The sequence below is a fragment of the Xyrauchen texanus genome, chromosome 9 (genome assembly GCF_025860055.1).
Source record: "Xyrauchen texanus isolate HMW12.3.18 chromosome 9, RBS_HiC_50CHRs, whole genome shotgun sequence".
In the NCBI taxonomy this organism is placed as follows: Eukaryota; Metazoa; Chordata; class Actinopteri; order Cypriniformes; family Catostomidae; genus Xyrauchen; species Xyrauchen texanus.
This window is the reverse complement of record NC_068284.1, coordinates 20967143-20982880: the sequence shown is the minus strand read 5'-3', so window position 1 is coordinate 20982880 and position 15738 is coordinate 20967143. Positions and strand designations below refer to the sequence as shown.

Here is a 15738-nt window from a genome sequence, read left to right as displayed (position 1 = left end):
GCACAATCATGATTTCAAGTTTGATTAAACTTACTAGTGCTTGATGCATGCACAGAGCGCTAGATGGTGCTATAGGAAGTGTAATCGAGCTTGAAGAAATGATCACTGGAGCCTTATGGATTACTTTTGTTGACTTTAACTCCTTTTTGGAGCTTTTGGAGTTCTGATCACCATTCATTGCATTATTTTGACCTACATAGCTGAGATATTATTTTTAAATCTTTGTGTTCAGCAGAAGAAAAATATCCATACACATCTGGGATGGCATGAGGGTGAGTGAATGATGAGAGAATTAAATTTTTTTTGGTGAACTATCCCTTTAACATGTAAATCTATTCAGTATATAAAAAATGTACATTTTTCTAGATTAAAATGGACCTCATTACTAAAATCAAAAACAAGATTGTCTAAATTATACTACTTAAACAGTTCTGTAATGTTAACTAAAATATTAGTTAACCTCAACCTTGCTATTGTAATTATTTTTGAATTATGTTAACATAAAACTAACCCATGAGCACCAAGTTACTGTACTGTAATTTATGACCTGTACATGTACAGTGTACTCACATGCACTTTAAATTATACAATATTTTATTTATTAATAAACTCTTCACTTTTACATAATTCATTGAAAATCAACAGAAGTCAATTACTTATATTTAATATATTAATGTTAAAATATGGTTGTTGTGTTTCTCAGTGGAAAGGAGTAGATAGCCTATTGTATATTAGGTAGATTATAATTAAACTGTAAAAACACTGCCACCTAGTGTGAGATTGCGATGCAAAGTCAACGAGATGAAGGAATATTTAAGCATATAAACATTTTATTTGAAATGTCAAAGTTACATTGAAGAATCCAAAATGAGCAAAAACATAATTGACTTATTGATGGAATTCTGCTAGTGATTGTTATTTGTTAAAAAGTGACGCCGTTGAAACTGTTATTGAAAAACAGATATGAATTATTAATTATTTTATGCAGTAAAATCTCGAAATTCATATAAGAATTATTATCAAAAGATAATAATAGCAGACTGGAAAAAATGCTAATAAACTAAAAATGCTTATGCTACATGACAGGCTGATGATATGGCACATTCACATTCAAGTGAACATATGATTTCTGGGAAGCACCACCGTCCTCTCATTCAGGTACATGTCCTTGTACGAGGACAAGAGATCACTGATTTTATTACCCTGCAAGACACAAACATTTACTTTAAGAGATGGCACCTGCTTCAGTTTTTGCATATGTAGTATGTTTATATTACTCTTACCAGTGAAGTTTCACAGAGTAGAGTGTTTCCCTGCACTAGGTTGCCAATGGACATGTGAAAATAGGTGTTTCCACTAGACCAGGAAGTGATCTTACTGAATGGAAGCATGACAAGAACTTCCTGCAGGCAAGCAAGCCAAAACTTGTTACAACTTTATAAGCAAGCCCTATGACATGCTAAATGTAGAGAATTAAATAATAAACGTTAACTGATACATACAAGCAGTGTTTAATCATCTGGGTTTAAGCCCAACGTTATCTTAATGCACCCATGTATATTAGTTGCATTATGTATGTACAGAGTCAAACATATTTTTACCTTTGTTGTAGGGTGGATGATGCTGACTCCTTGTTTACTGATGCAAATCAAAATAATACTGGGGTAACTCTTCTCTGATGTTTGCTGTGAGCAAGATGACAGTCAGTAACAAGAAAACAAACACCATTCTTATTAAGTTTACTTTTTAGATCACCCTGGTTACATTTATACTACAGTATATACTGTACATTTATTCAATTGGTAGACACTTGTATCCAACCTAACCCAAAGCAATTGACAGTGCAATCAACGTGTGTGTTTTGTTAGTATGTGTTCCCTGCAAGCACCATGCTCTGCCAGTTGAGTTCCAGGAGGTAATAGGAACTGGTTACCTTTACTTCGAAGAAAGCACATCCAAAGGTGGGCCATTGTGAGATCACCTTTAGGAACTGGAGTTTGGCTTCATCTACTGTTATACCTGCCTGATTGTTGTATGCATTAATGATGTGCTATAAACAAAAGGCAGAAACAATTCTGTCATTCATCACCAGCTTTCTATCCATATAGACATGAAAAAAAGTGTAAAGTTAAGTTATGGATAGGCAGGCCCAGACAAAATCTGCAGACATTTTTCACCGTGTGTGTGTGTGTGTGTGTGTGTGTGTGTGTGTGTGTGTGTGTTGATTTTGGGATAAAATCTGCAGAATTATTTGGATTTAAATGTGGTAAAATGTGTGAAACTATTTTAATAAAGCTAATTTAATAAATGAACAAACAAGGGCCAGGGGATGGTTAGAACTTGACTGTGTACTAAACAAACAAACAAAAATATCTACATCATAACTATAAAACATACAGTACACAGAAGCATAGTTACATACATTTATTATCAAATGATACTGAGCCATATTTATGCATGAGAATCACCTTTTTCCAGTCTTCAGCAGATATGATACTCTGCTGATCAAAAGGTACCAGATCTTTCAGCATCTTAGGGATCATGACGAACTGAGACTTATCCGTGTCTACCTGAGTACGGAACAGCAGCCCTGCCAGGCTGATTATGTCGTCTTTAGAAACATTGTGGTACCCCCGTAAATACTTTGGTAACTCCTGGGAAAACAAAAGGGAGCGCAAAGTTTCAAAGCACAACTTTGAACAGTTATACAAACATCTGACAAACTTTAGGGTAGATAAAACCACTATAAAGACTGATTGTAAAAGCTGATTTAGAAGTTAATATTTGACTAAAATGTAAGTGAATGGCAGAGTGTTTAGATAGACCACAGACCTGGGGAAAGTGGAAGGTCAGGTCAGCTGTTAGGTCTTTCCCTGGGATTACATTAAACCAGAGCTTTCGCATGTAGAGTACCAGGTAGGGCACAATAGTTGGAGTAGCTGTATTGGTATCAGTGATATTTATCATAGTTAGAGTCTATTTGATTGCAATGCACCTACTGACATTTTTATTACAGCATTTACTATGTGTTACATAGCTCACCCTCTTTGACTTTCTTTCCTTTTTTGATGACGTCTGTGAGTTGCCTCAGATTGTCAAAAAAGTACTCTTCAGAATTCATATTTACTACCTGAAAGTATTAGAATGAACAATCAAAGACTAGCATGGAAAAAAACAAATACCAATAACATTATTAAATAGGGGTGGGTAAAAATTTAGATTTTCCGATGCGTCGCGATCTTCATTTGAACAATCTCAATATCGATTCTTAAATCCCAAGATTGATCTTTTACTCTATGCGTAACCCTCCACTTTAAAGAGAGGAAATTACTTACATTTACAACCAAATTTCGCGTTATATATATATTTGGCAACTGGCTGGTAAATGTTTACATTTCACTCATCAGTAATTGTTTAGTTTAGTGGTGAAGTATTCAGCAGTGAGATTCTTTCACTGCATGTTGAGAGTAAAAGTTGTTCTGTCTGTAATGTGTCAAAGACGAGATCCACGTGACCCATTTATCATTGAATAATGTCTCTTAAACCCTTTCTGTTCAATACAGTCAGTTGTTGATAAAAAACAACAAAAAATAAACATTTCATTCTAATTATGCATAGTACAGATGAGATAAAGCCATTTGAGATGAGATTAAGCCTCTCTCGTTAACATACGCTCATATACAGATGCTCTTTACTGAAATGCCAATTTTGTTAAAGAGACAGTACAAGTTTTAGCATGTGTTCAACAAATCAATATAAATACTTACAAATTATGCAATTAAATAATAAAAATGTGACTCAAAATACTATATGAAATAAAATATCTTATTGATTGAATACATGGGTTTGTTCATTTTTAAAAAGCCAAAATGTGACTGAAATTATGAAAAACGAATAAAATATAATGATTAAAATGAATATTGATGTACCTAGTGAGAAGTTCTGCTGTATAATTAACAGTATTAGCTGGAAGAGAATTTCTTTCATATGTAAGCAAAAGGGACATTTTAACTAAAATATACCCGTATGAATTGATATCGAATCCATATCGGAATCAAAAGTTGTGAATCGGATCAGGAAATCTGTATCAATCCCCAACCCTACTATTAAATTGATTGAAATGGCTGATGTGTGAAACCTTGTCGGATGTTTTCACAAGGAGGCCATATCCATCTGCTGAGGAGAGGAAGAGCTCTTTGGCAATGTTGCGACATAAATCTCTGATCCTTGTGGTGGTGGTCACTTCAAATAACTGAAATTAAAACAAAATAATACAAAAAAAAGAGTTGAACGAGAGCAGCCTTAATATGGATGACAAAATGAAAGAGTAAAATAGATGAAATCTTGCTTCGTACTTCAGATGAATCGTTGGGAAAGTGAACTTTATGGAAGATCTGAGTGCTGTTGTTTTGAATGGCGTCTACTTCCACCTGGTGAGGAGGCAACTTCCTGCTCTCAATACTGTATGAGACAATAGACAATGAAGTGAAAAAAAAATAACAAAATTGTAGATTGATTTCAACATCGTTTTACTTAAAAAGCAACAAATAAAAAATGAAATGAACTTTTTTGTGGTTTATTATGTTGGCTTGACAAAGTCTTGTCATTGGGTTAAGTTTTTTTCAAAATCCTTAAAACGAGGCCAAAATATTTCAATGTAATTCGTCCTAGAGCTTTAAGTCAGCACAGACCATCAGACTGTTCTGACTTGGGTTGCTACGTCTTCTGTAACTGCTCAGCCTAGTTTTCCGATAACTGTTTGTATCCCCTAGACTTCCACTGAAAATGTTATTTTTTTTTATTTTATTCTTTCTTTCTTTCTGTATATTCTGAACACCTAAGCAACTACCTAGCAACCATTTACAACACCTTACCAACCCCCTAGCTACCACCCAGATCACCTTAGCAACCAAATACTTTTGCTTTCAACTTTCAAATCTATCTTTAAACTGCCTAAGTATTACTATTTTATTATTTACAGACCTACCTGAGCATAGCTTGCATTCTTAGATGGCAGGCAGAGGCCAGTGGATCTCTCGGTCTGGACTCCAGAAAACGCTGAACATGCCTCAGTAAAACTTGACTTGGAGGGAAGAGACCACAGCACAGCCACAGCAGTTGCCAACCCCTCTCCATACTCAACCTAAAAGACAAGAGCGAGAATCAAACAAGACTGCATTTAAGAAGCACACAGATGAAACAAAATACACAATATTATATCATAAATAGTTACATAAAACCAAATCAGTAAAAACCAGCTACTAACCCATTGTTGTTGCTGGTCAACTGCTTCATTATTTGGCAGTATATCTCATCTCTTAGTTCAAAGTGCTCTGTTGCTGGGCCAAAAATATAGTCTGTTAGCTCTATGGGTGTACGCACATGCTTGACTGGATAATCTCCCATATATTTAAGAATAGGTAGAGGATATGTTAAAGAAAATAGTAAGCATCAACAGTTAAACTTTAACAAGGCATGTACTGCAATTTTTTCTTCTGTCTTAACAGTTATGTGTTTAAAATCCCATGAAATTACTTAACAAACGCAGTTGATATACAGTATATTAGTCAGAAGCTATTTGCACTAAATGCAAATGTTAACAAAAAGCATCTTCTTTGCACTAAGTGCAAATAGTGTGTGATGAGGAGGAGGACATGGCCAGGCCGTGATGAGCATGGCTGGCTCTGAATCAACTGATCAGTGGGAGAGTGAGATAAAGGGGTGGCTGGCTCAAAAAAATAATAATTTCACTACAGTAACCATAGTATCACCATGGTGTTTTGTAGTAAAATCATAAAAACAACTAAATTAAACCTGGTTACTATATTAACAGCATATTACTGTAGTAACACCATGGTTAATGGCATTAAAACTGTGGCTTCCGTCAAAAACACATGGTTACTACAAAACCATGGTTAATTTTACCCGGATAAAACCTTTCTCTCAACACCTTGACCTTAAACGTGATCAGATTTTTATTTATTATTATAAGTAATATTAAAGGAAATATTAAAAATGGAGACAGGAAACAGGATGGGAAAAATTGGTACAATAGACAAATTTAATCCTGGGTTTAAAAAAAAAGAGCACAAATAGACCCACTACACCACTGCAGCAACACAGGGGGAGCAGTTTGTCCTCAATTTCAGTGTTTTCACTAGAATATTGGAATTTCAATAGCAACGCTGTGTTGCAGGTTCTATTTACACCTAGTGATATGCCTATAAACTATGTTGAGGAATTTCCAATTGAAACAGGAAGTTAGAGACGGACATATCAAAGAGTTTGTCCCACTTCTTAAATAGCCAATAGACTTTAGTTATGTCTCAGCCATGAATCATGATTAGCTACTTGCTAGTAGGTAGCAATGGTATTAGGTGGTCTGTACATTTTAAAAATCTACATCTGCTAAAGATACATTACTCCATCTTTTAAGAGTACACTAGCATAACGATGGTTTCAAAACTAACACACATGGACTAAAAGAAGCAAAACTCCCAATTGTAATTTTGTGTGGAAAAAGTCAATTTTGTTGCAATCAAGAACAAATGATTCATGTTTTCCCTCTCCTCATATGTTCTGCTGGTTTAAAGGATATCTGTGAAGCAGTCACAAGCGAGGTGGCAGAGATCTGAGTTGCCCTGCAGACTCTTGAGCAATGGCTGTTTGAGAGGCTCTTTACTGATGGCCCACAGTTTCTCTTTGGCCCCTTTGACCTTACCTGACTCCCTGTAATCCATAAAAATGGGTACAAGATGACATTATCATTTAAGAAGCTCTGACAGGTTAAATAGAATGACAACTGCAACAAGCTGCTGCTTTTTTTGGAGCAGTTATCATTTTAATCATGAGAGAGAATATCAAAGTGCATGTTGTTACCTGAAATACTCAAAGGAGAACTCCTTTAGTGTCATGAAGGCTACTCTCTCTGTGATCTCCTCCTTTTGTGGCAAGACCGGCATCACTGACTTTCTCCGTGCTGGGCTCAGATTTAGCAAATTCTAGAGGTATATGACATCACAGGCATAGAAATGAATCACATTGCAACACACAGATGGACAGGCTGTCAGGAATGTTGCAAACACAAACAAGCAGAGTAATACAAACAGTGACGTGTTCCCATGCTGTTATACTAAAAATCAGCACTCTTGGAACGTCACTTGTCCAATCAGATTAAAGATAAGAGAAATCACATGATTACCAGTATTTCTTCAGTGGGCTTATTCAGAATTGGAAGAATCTGAATAGCATCCATGGAAACAGCTCCGGTTTGATCTGTTCTCTCATTCCTCGCTTTGATCCAGCCTTCTTCAGGAACATAGTCTCCATCCTTAATGATATTCAGCAAATCACCCTTTCTGAAGCTCAGGAATGTGGTGTCCTCTACAAGAAAGAATAACCAAGAGCTATGAATGAAGACCAGTTCAACAGCCACTTTAAAAACTCAATGAACTCGCTTGATGAGTGCAGGTCATGTGTCGATGTATTTAGTTTTGAAACAGACATCTTGAGCTCGTCAATAAAAAATAAAAAAAACAGCTAACAGCCTTCAGTGCTATGACACGTGAACTATGACTTGATACTTGCTATTGCTTGTCAGAAGTCCCTCTCCTATTTGGGGAAAGAACATTCTCATTGGAAATTTTTATTGGAGTACCTTGAGTGTAAGATTATTTTGTATAAAGTCATCATTATTTTGGGTCTGTTTTCCCGGATGAGAAAGACTGTAAATTTGAATGAGTTTTAGGAAAAACACTAGAATATACAGTATCTGGCCTCAAATTTAATATAATGGAATAACAAAAAAATTTTACATTTTATAGGGTCTTTAAAGTTAACATGACATCAAAATGTACTCTATTTGTTGTCTTAAAGGGACAATACACCCAAAAATTAAGATTCTCTCATTTATTCACCCTCATGCCATTCCAGATGTGTATGACTTTCTTCTGTGGAACACAAAGATTTTTTGAAGAATATCTCAGCTCTATAGGTCCATACAATGAAAATGAACGATGACCAGAACTCCAAAAAAGTCTCTAGGCATGATCATGATTTCAAGTTTGATGAAACTTACTAGTGCTAGAAGTATGCACTAGATGGCGCTATAGGAAGTGTAATCGAGCTTGAAGTCATGATCGCCAAGGAGACTGCTGTCAAGATGTACAATGAAAAAGAAGTTACATTTTGGTCTTTTCTCAACCAAAACCAAGTGGATCGCTTCAGAAGACATTGATTAAACCACTGGAGTCTTATGAATTACTTTCATGTTGACTTTATCTGCTTTTTGGAGCTTTTGGAGCCCTGATCACCATTCAATTGCATTATATGGATCTACAGAGCTGAAATATTCTTCTAAAAATCTTCGTTTGTGTTCAGCAGAAGAAAGAAAGTCATACACATCTGGGATGGCATGAGGGTGAGTAAATGCTGAGAGAATTTTCATTTTTGGGGATCTATTACTTCAATGCATGTTACTGTTCTTATTGTGATCGATACATCTTTGTATTTGTTTTATATATATATATATATATATATATATATATATATATATATATAAAAATAATATAATATATATAATTTTTTACCCTTCTAATCTTTAATCAAAATGCTATAACTTGCTCTTCCGCTGTTGTGACCAAATCTCCTCTGCTGAAGTATGGGGGAGTGCTCGGCAGTTAAGCCAATAGTCAAAAGTTTTAAGTCAGTTTTAACCCCGCCCCTTTTGAGAAACTGTCATGTACACAAACCTGTCATAGAAATGATGAGGTGCATTTTTGGCTGTTTCCCTCCCAAAACCCTGTTCCATGCCCAAAACTACCTTGGTTATGGCCAGCTGGCTTAAATTTTTACAATTAGAAAAGGATGATTCATAGCAAACGTTGTTTGTGGCATTACATGCCTGAATGCTTCCAGAGGTGGTCACTTCTGAACAGAGCTTATATATATTTTTAATACAAGCATTTTGGATGGTATCTTGGGATGAACAGCACATGAAAGAGTTCTTTATTCTTTATATTTAGTGTTTTGTGATTCAAATCAGTGAAATGCAGTGTTCTTTTACTCACTTTCTTCTCGTTCATCTGCATTGAACTTACACATCGGCTCCAGCCTCGTCATAAGCAAAGACTGCAATGTGCTTCATTATTCATTTCTTAAATCAGTGGAAAAGTGAGCTGGTATTGGAATCGTCCTAATTGTCCCGTTAACCAGCTCTGGCATGAGCAGCACGGTGGAAATGGGTATGTGTGTGGCTGTAAACTAAAGCCTATTGGCTATATCTGTAAAAGGGACTAGCCATTCAACATGTCCCGACCCATTTTCCTGTTTCATTAGGAAATGTGTCAAAACACCAAAAAGAACTGCTCTCGTCAGGGCAATTCACTACAACTTTAAATATTAGATGGCTTTATTGATCATTCATAAGAATATAACGCAAATGAGAACACTAGAAGGAAAATCTATATTTTTTGTCAGTTGATAATCACTGTGAAAGAAGCACCTTGTCTGATATTGTCCTGCATTGCCACAGCATACACAGATCTTTCCTTGAGACCTGAAAGGAACATGTCGACCAGCTCCACCAACTCCTTTGCCTTCACAACCTTCAGTTCATACTCCCCCGTTGGAGTCGTCAAACTCACAATCCCACCAGACTTGTCCTCACTGTAGGAGAAAAGAAAAAAGGAAAGGAAATTGAGATGGTTCAACTCTGCAGAACTCTCAAGCAGTAGTTTTTCATGAACACTCAGGTGTAATTTAAGTGCATCTCCATATAGTTTTTACTGAAAAAGGGATTATTTTACCTATGCATTTTGATTCTTAACACTTCTGGATATGAACGCTGCAGAAATGCGGCTTCATTCCCATTCTGGAAGGAGACCCCGTTCCAATTCACGACTACCACAAACTTGTCTTGATGCAATAGCGGACCTCAACACAAAAATTCAGTGCTTCGCATTAACTTAAAAATACAACAATAAATAATACACTGATTCAAAGCATTAAGCAAAGAAGAGCTTTTTTTTTTACCTGAAATCTCGTAAGCCTCAAATAACTTGGAGAAATAGATTGGCCACTTGTTCCGTGCATATTGGACAATCTCAGCCTTCACTTCATCAACAGTTGAAGAAGAGTTTATGTGAGGACCCTGTGAAATCATGCAAGATCACTGCTTGTATTATTCTCCAAAAATAAAATTGTATTCAATAAAAAATATATTTATAAAATAAATATGAATATACCTCTGTGTGCGCGGAGTGGACCAGTTGTATCAGTTTGGCCAAAGACTTGTTCTCAATCAGACTCAAGCTCATAATCTCATGAACTATTTTCTGGGTTGTTTCCAAACTGCTTTCAGAGCCATGCTTTACATAGTAATGTTTGGCTGCAAGCTGCACATAATCATCCTCCTAGATAAAGATTTTAGGTCAGCAACACATTGAGACTAGAACTCATAAACACCCTGAAGGGGTGGAATTAATTCATTGTTCATATTATGATCAAATTAATCAAGTTATATTTTGTTTGAGTTCGAGGTCACAAATGTACCACATGTGTTTACTGACAACTAGGCATTCGAAGCAATTGTGACTAAAGGTTATTTCAGCTTAAGTTTGCACTGTTGCGTGTGGATGAATTGATATATCTTCATGTTTTTTCCAGCTGGTATAGACCTATGTTACAGTGAGGCCTGACTCAACCTTGAGGAAAGATAGCCCATCTCTTTTGTTCTGTCCAATGATGTCATTGCAGGGATTTTTTTGGAGTTTTGAGAGTGACTAAGTCAAAGGAACTGATGTCCTCTGTGATTTATGATGAACCTAGAACTCTTATGACACTTGTGTGTGTGTGTGTGTGTGTGTGTGTGTGTGTGTGTGTGTGTGTGTGTGTGTGTGTGTATATATATATATATATATATATACACTCACCTAAAGGATTATTAGGAACACCTGTTCAGTTTCTCATTAATGCAATTATCTAATCAACCAATCACATGGAAGTTGCTTCAATGCATTTAGGGGTGTGGTCCTGGTCAAGACAATCTCCTGAACTCCAAACTGAATGTCAGAATGGGAAAGAAAGGTGATTTAAGCAATTTTGAGCATGGCATGATTGTTGGTGCCAGACGGGCCGGTCTGAGTATTTCACAATCTGCTCAATTACTGGGATTTTCACGCACAACCATTTCTAGGGTTTACAAAGAATGGTGTGAAAAGGGAAAAACATCCAGTATGCGGCAGTCCTGTGGGCGAAAATGCCTTGTTGATGCTAGAGGTCAGAGGAGAATGGGCCGACTGATTTAAGCTGATAGAAGAGCAACTTTGCCCGAAGTAACCACTCGTTACAACCGAGGTATGCAGCAAAGCATTTGTGAAGCCACAACACGCACAACCTTGAGGCGGATGGGCTACAACAGCAGAAGACCCCACCGGGTACCACTCATCTCCACTACAAATAGGAAAAAGAGGCTACAATTTGCAAGAGCTCACCAAAATTGGACAGTTGAAGACTGGAAAAATGTTGCCTGGTCTGATGAGTCTCGATTTCTGTTGAGACATTCAGATGGTAGAGTCAGAATTTGGCGTAAACAGAATGAGAACATGGATCCATCATGCCTTGTTACCACTGTGCAGGCTGGTGGTGGTGGTGTAATGTGTGGGGGATGTTTTCTTGGCGCACTTTAGGCCCCTTAGTGCCAATTGGGCATCGTTTAAATGCCACAGCCTACCTGAGCATTGTTTCTGACCATGTCCATCCCTTTATGGCCACCATGTACCCATCCTCTGATGGCTACTTCCAGCAAGATAATGCACCATGTCACAAAGCTCGAATCATTTCAAATTGGTTTCTTGAACATGACAATGAGTTCACTGCACTAAAATGGCCCCCACAGTCACCAGATCTCAACCCAATAGAGCATCTTTGGGATGTGGTGGAACGGGAGCTTCATGCCCTGGATGTGCATCCCACAAATCTCCATCAACTGCAAGATGTTATCCTATCAATATGGGCCAACATTTCTAAAGAATGCTTTCAGCACCTTGTTGAATCAATGCCACGTAGAATTAAGGCAGTTCTGAAGGCGAAAGGGGTCAAACACAGTATTAGTATGGTGTTCCTAATAATCCTTTAGGTGAGTGTGTGTATATATATATATATATATATATATATATATATATATATATATATATATATATATATATACACACACACACACACACACATATGTATAAACCAGATGAGGTTAAATTCAATTTAGAACACTTTAACTAATAAAAAAATATATATATGCATTAAAATAAAACTATGGATGAATATTGTTGATGATGTTGAATGTGTTTATTTCTGGCTTCTGTTATAATTTAGAACTGAGCCGTACTACGTTTTAAGCCGACTATGAAGGAATAAATAAAAAAAAAAACTATTCAAACTATCGGTAAAATTTTTGCCAATAACTGGTAGTTTCAAAATGCAACTATTTGCACCAATTAATCAGTACAACCAATATATAGGTCTATGTCTAGTTAGATCCTCAACTAATTTTTTGTTTCTCTATTTTGCCTTTGGAAATGTGGAGAACTTTGTCTACAGTAAACTCGCTCTCAAATGATTGAAAGAAAATTTGGATTCCTGGTTCTCATTGTTCATATGGTCTCTTTAATGCATCAAGCTGTATTCCTCTTTAATGTAACTAAATGTTCAAGATAGGAAAACAAATGTTAAAGTTTAAAGGGATTTCTCATCCAAAAATGAAAACTCTGTCATAGAACATGAGTGTGAGTAAATGATGACAGAAATGTCTATGGTAGTTGTGATCTGTCTATAATTTATAAAATAAATGAAAGTTTCAAGCACATGAGATGATGGACTGACATACCTTATCAGATTGATAGTCTCCATGTTTAAGCCCATGTATTATCTGCCTGTAGATGAGGTCAGTGCTAATAAGGTCATCTGAACAGTTGTGCCATGGAGTGAAGATCTCTTTACGGAAGTAGAGGCGCCAGGGAGCGTGCTGTTCCTCTCTCCCCTGCCTCTTCTCTTCTTGCTCACACATAGACACAGCATCCAAAACATGCTGACCGCCACTGCCAAGAGACCACATCTGTAAGATGTGAGATATGAGAGCAAAAACACGATAAGTGTTTGTCTATGTTACAAATGTTCCACAAGACATTCAAAAGGAAAGAGGTAGAGTTATTTTAATGAGTTGAAATTAGAGGCACCATTGTGGTTGCTCTACGGTATATGGCTCAGGTCCCTCCTATAATATAAGTCTATTGCAATTTTTCTTGTCCACCATAGACACATTTGAAGTTCAATCACTTATAAAAGCATAAGCACACCTCTTCTCAACAAGCTGCATGAGTTGAGGTATGATTCATGTCAACAGCACAAACAGTGCCAGTGAGTAGTAATGTCCACTTATTACAAATGAAGTTGCTTATAGAAGTCATTAAAATATACAAATCACAAACCTTATCATTCATTGCAGCGTATAGGGAGAAGCCGTAGGTGTCCTGAAGGTTTATTTTCTGGATGATATCATTGCACACCTCTGCAGAAGTGCTGGCTGAGTCCACATGTAGGCTGATGCTTCTGCCATCCATCAGACCCACAGCCACTGTCATGGGGTTCTTGGTCTCAACAGCCTTGCAGTTTTAGGAAAGGCTGGTCATGTTTAGGTAATTTTAAAGAAGAGGGATGCATTCTCTATCACTTCAGTCAGAGGGATTGCCTACCTGTAGTTCAATCCAGCATGGTGGTTCATATCTTTCTCCATTTGCTAAAGTCCTCTGCAGTCTCTCTGCACAGTAGGAGGAATATTCACTTGACCCATGGTGTATGAAACTCTTCAAGTACTGTGGCAAAAAGTTTTTGGTGAACATAAAATAATATGTAGGGTATGATTCATTACTTTTTTCCCCCTAAATAACATTTATTGATTCAGACACATGAAACAGAAAAGAAAACATATATACACTGAATCAACTTTTAACCCCCATAATTCCCTTTCACCCTCCCAATTCCTAACCCCACCCTGACTCAACTCCATCAACTCCAACCATAAGACATGGGATACTTCATCATTGTCTGAACCTTGGATTTAGGATGGACCACACCGAACCTCACCGAAATGACCGGCCAGGTTGAACTGCGTTTCACATCCCTGATATCTGCCTGCATCACCTCGGTCTATTGATGGACTACACTCTTGAAATGGAATGCATAGACTAACAATTGCCAACAAAAGCCTTCATCAGCCAATTAACAAGGACAACTGCATCTATGTGAACTTCTGCAGTTAATCCAGGATGGACTTCAAAGACATTGGTCATTATCTTACAGTTCAAACAAAAATCGATGTTTAAACACTGACCCTTAACACTTAGTTTAATCATTTTAAACCATGATTTTAACTATACATAAGTAATATTTACATTATATTCATGATGTTAACCAGAGGGAAACTGGCCCCCACAGTGAGTCTGGTTTCTCCCAAGGTTATTTTTCTCCATTAATCAACATCTTATGGAGTTTTGTGTTCCTTGCCACAGTCGCCTTCAGCTTGCTCACTGGGGTTATTAATACAATTATTATTTAATTACTTATTTTTAAACACAATTAACAATCGTATTTTATCTAATTACACAATGATGATTCATCAACATTACAGACATTACAGTTTTATCTTCTGTTAATGTCTGATCTTCTGTAAAGCTGCTTTGAAACGATGTGTGTTGTGAAAGGCGCTATATAAATAAAACTGATTTGACTTGACTTGAAATGTAATCTGGGACGTTCACCATTCTAAATGAAGCACTTTGCTATGCTATCAAATTTAGGGAAATAAGAGAGGGGTACATCTACAGGGAGAGACTTTAATAACATTAACCTTCCCAAAAGATAAATGTAATGAAGCCCAAATGTCCGAAAACCTTTTTATTAAAGGGTCAAAATTAACACTAAATCACACAAATTTGCTGGAAATAAAATACCCAAATACTTAATGCCCTGTTTGGGCCACTGGAAGGTGCCCGGCTGAAAAGCCATTACCGGTCAGTACGCTGTCAGAGCCAAAGCTTCAGATTTAGACCAATTAACTCTGTATCCTGAGAAATTAGAAAAGGAACGAATAATTCTGTGGAGGCAAGGCATAGATATAGTAGGGGCGGAGACGAATAATAAAATATCATCTGCATAAAGCAAAAAATTATGCGCCATAGCTCCCACCACCACTCCTGGAAAACCGTCCTCTTTTCTTATTGCGGATGCTAATGGTTCCAGGGCAAGACAGAACAATAATGGGGAAAGTGGGCAACACCGACGGGTGCCCCAATCCAGAGAAAAAATAATCTTAAATTAATCCATTTGTTTAAACCACTGCTATAAAATAACTTGATCCATCCAATAAAAGTATTCCTGACCCGTATATTTCTAAAATGAGAAATAGGCGTCAAGTGAGATAGCAATGACCGGAGTCTGATCATTCGCCACTGACCACATGATATTGACGAAATGCCTAATGTTATCAGAAGATCTGCGGCCCTGAATAAACCCCACCTGATCTGTATGTATAAGAGATGTCATAACTTTAATGAATTGGTTAGCCAAAATTTTTTACAGTATTTTTACATCTAACTGGATCAGGGAAATTGGATGGATCAGGGAAATAACTCTTACCCTCGTTTGGATCTTTGTCCTTCTTAAGAATCAGACTGATCCAGACTTGTG

General features: G+C 36.8%; 1 protein-coding gene across 1 annotated transcript in view; it reads right to left on the bottom strand.

The window, feature by feature from the left end:
- Positions 1 to 923: 923 nt before the first annotated feature.
- The window catches only part of LOC127649167 (unconventional myosin-VIIa-like), a 30917-nt gene continuing 16102 nt past the window's right edge, over positions 924 to 15738 (bottom strand). Inside the window, exons 27-47 of the mRNA XM_052134139.1 lie at positions 13746 to 13865; positions 13482 to 13655; positions 12881 to 13108; positions 10245 to 10412; positions 10033 to 10150; positions 9807 to 9933; positions 9503 to 9666; positions 7202 to 7383; positions 6880 to 7001; positions 6599 to 6729; positions 5267 to 5420; positions 4988 to 5143; positions 4356 to 4461; positions 4139 to 4252; positions 3043 to 3130; positions 2833 to 2939; positions 2469 to 2654; positions 1940 to 2050; positions 1602 to 1685; positions 1284 to 1403; positions 924 to 1203 (exon numbers count right to left, since the gene is read on the bottom strand). Of these exons, the coding sequence (XP_051990099.1) occupies positions 1111 to 1203; positions 1284 to 1403; positions 1602 to 1685; positions 1940 to 2050; positions 2469 to 2654; positions 2833 to 2939; positions 3043 to 3130; positions 4139 to 4252; positions 4356 to 4461; positions 4988 to 5143; positions 5267 to 5420; positions 6599 to 6729; positions 6880 to 7001; positions 7202 to 7383; positions 9503 to 9666; positions 9807 to 9933; positions 10033 to 10150; positions 10245 to 10412; positions 12881 to 13108; positions 13482 to 13655; positions 13746 to 13865 (2853 nt within the window). The 3' untranslated portion in view covers positions 924 to 1110. The remainder of the gene's footprint in view (positions 1204 to 1283; positions 1404 to 1601; positions 1686 to 1939; positions 2051 to 2468; positions 2655 to 2832; positions 2940 to 3042; positions 3131 to 4138; positions 4253 to 4355; positions 4462 to 4987; positions 5144 to 5266; positions 5421 to 6598; positions 6730 to 6879; positions 7002 to 7201; positions 7384 to 9502; positions 9667 to 9806; positions 9934 to 10032; positions 10151 to 10244; positions 10413 to 12880; positions 13109 to 13481; positions 13656 to 13745; positions 13866 to 15738) is intronic.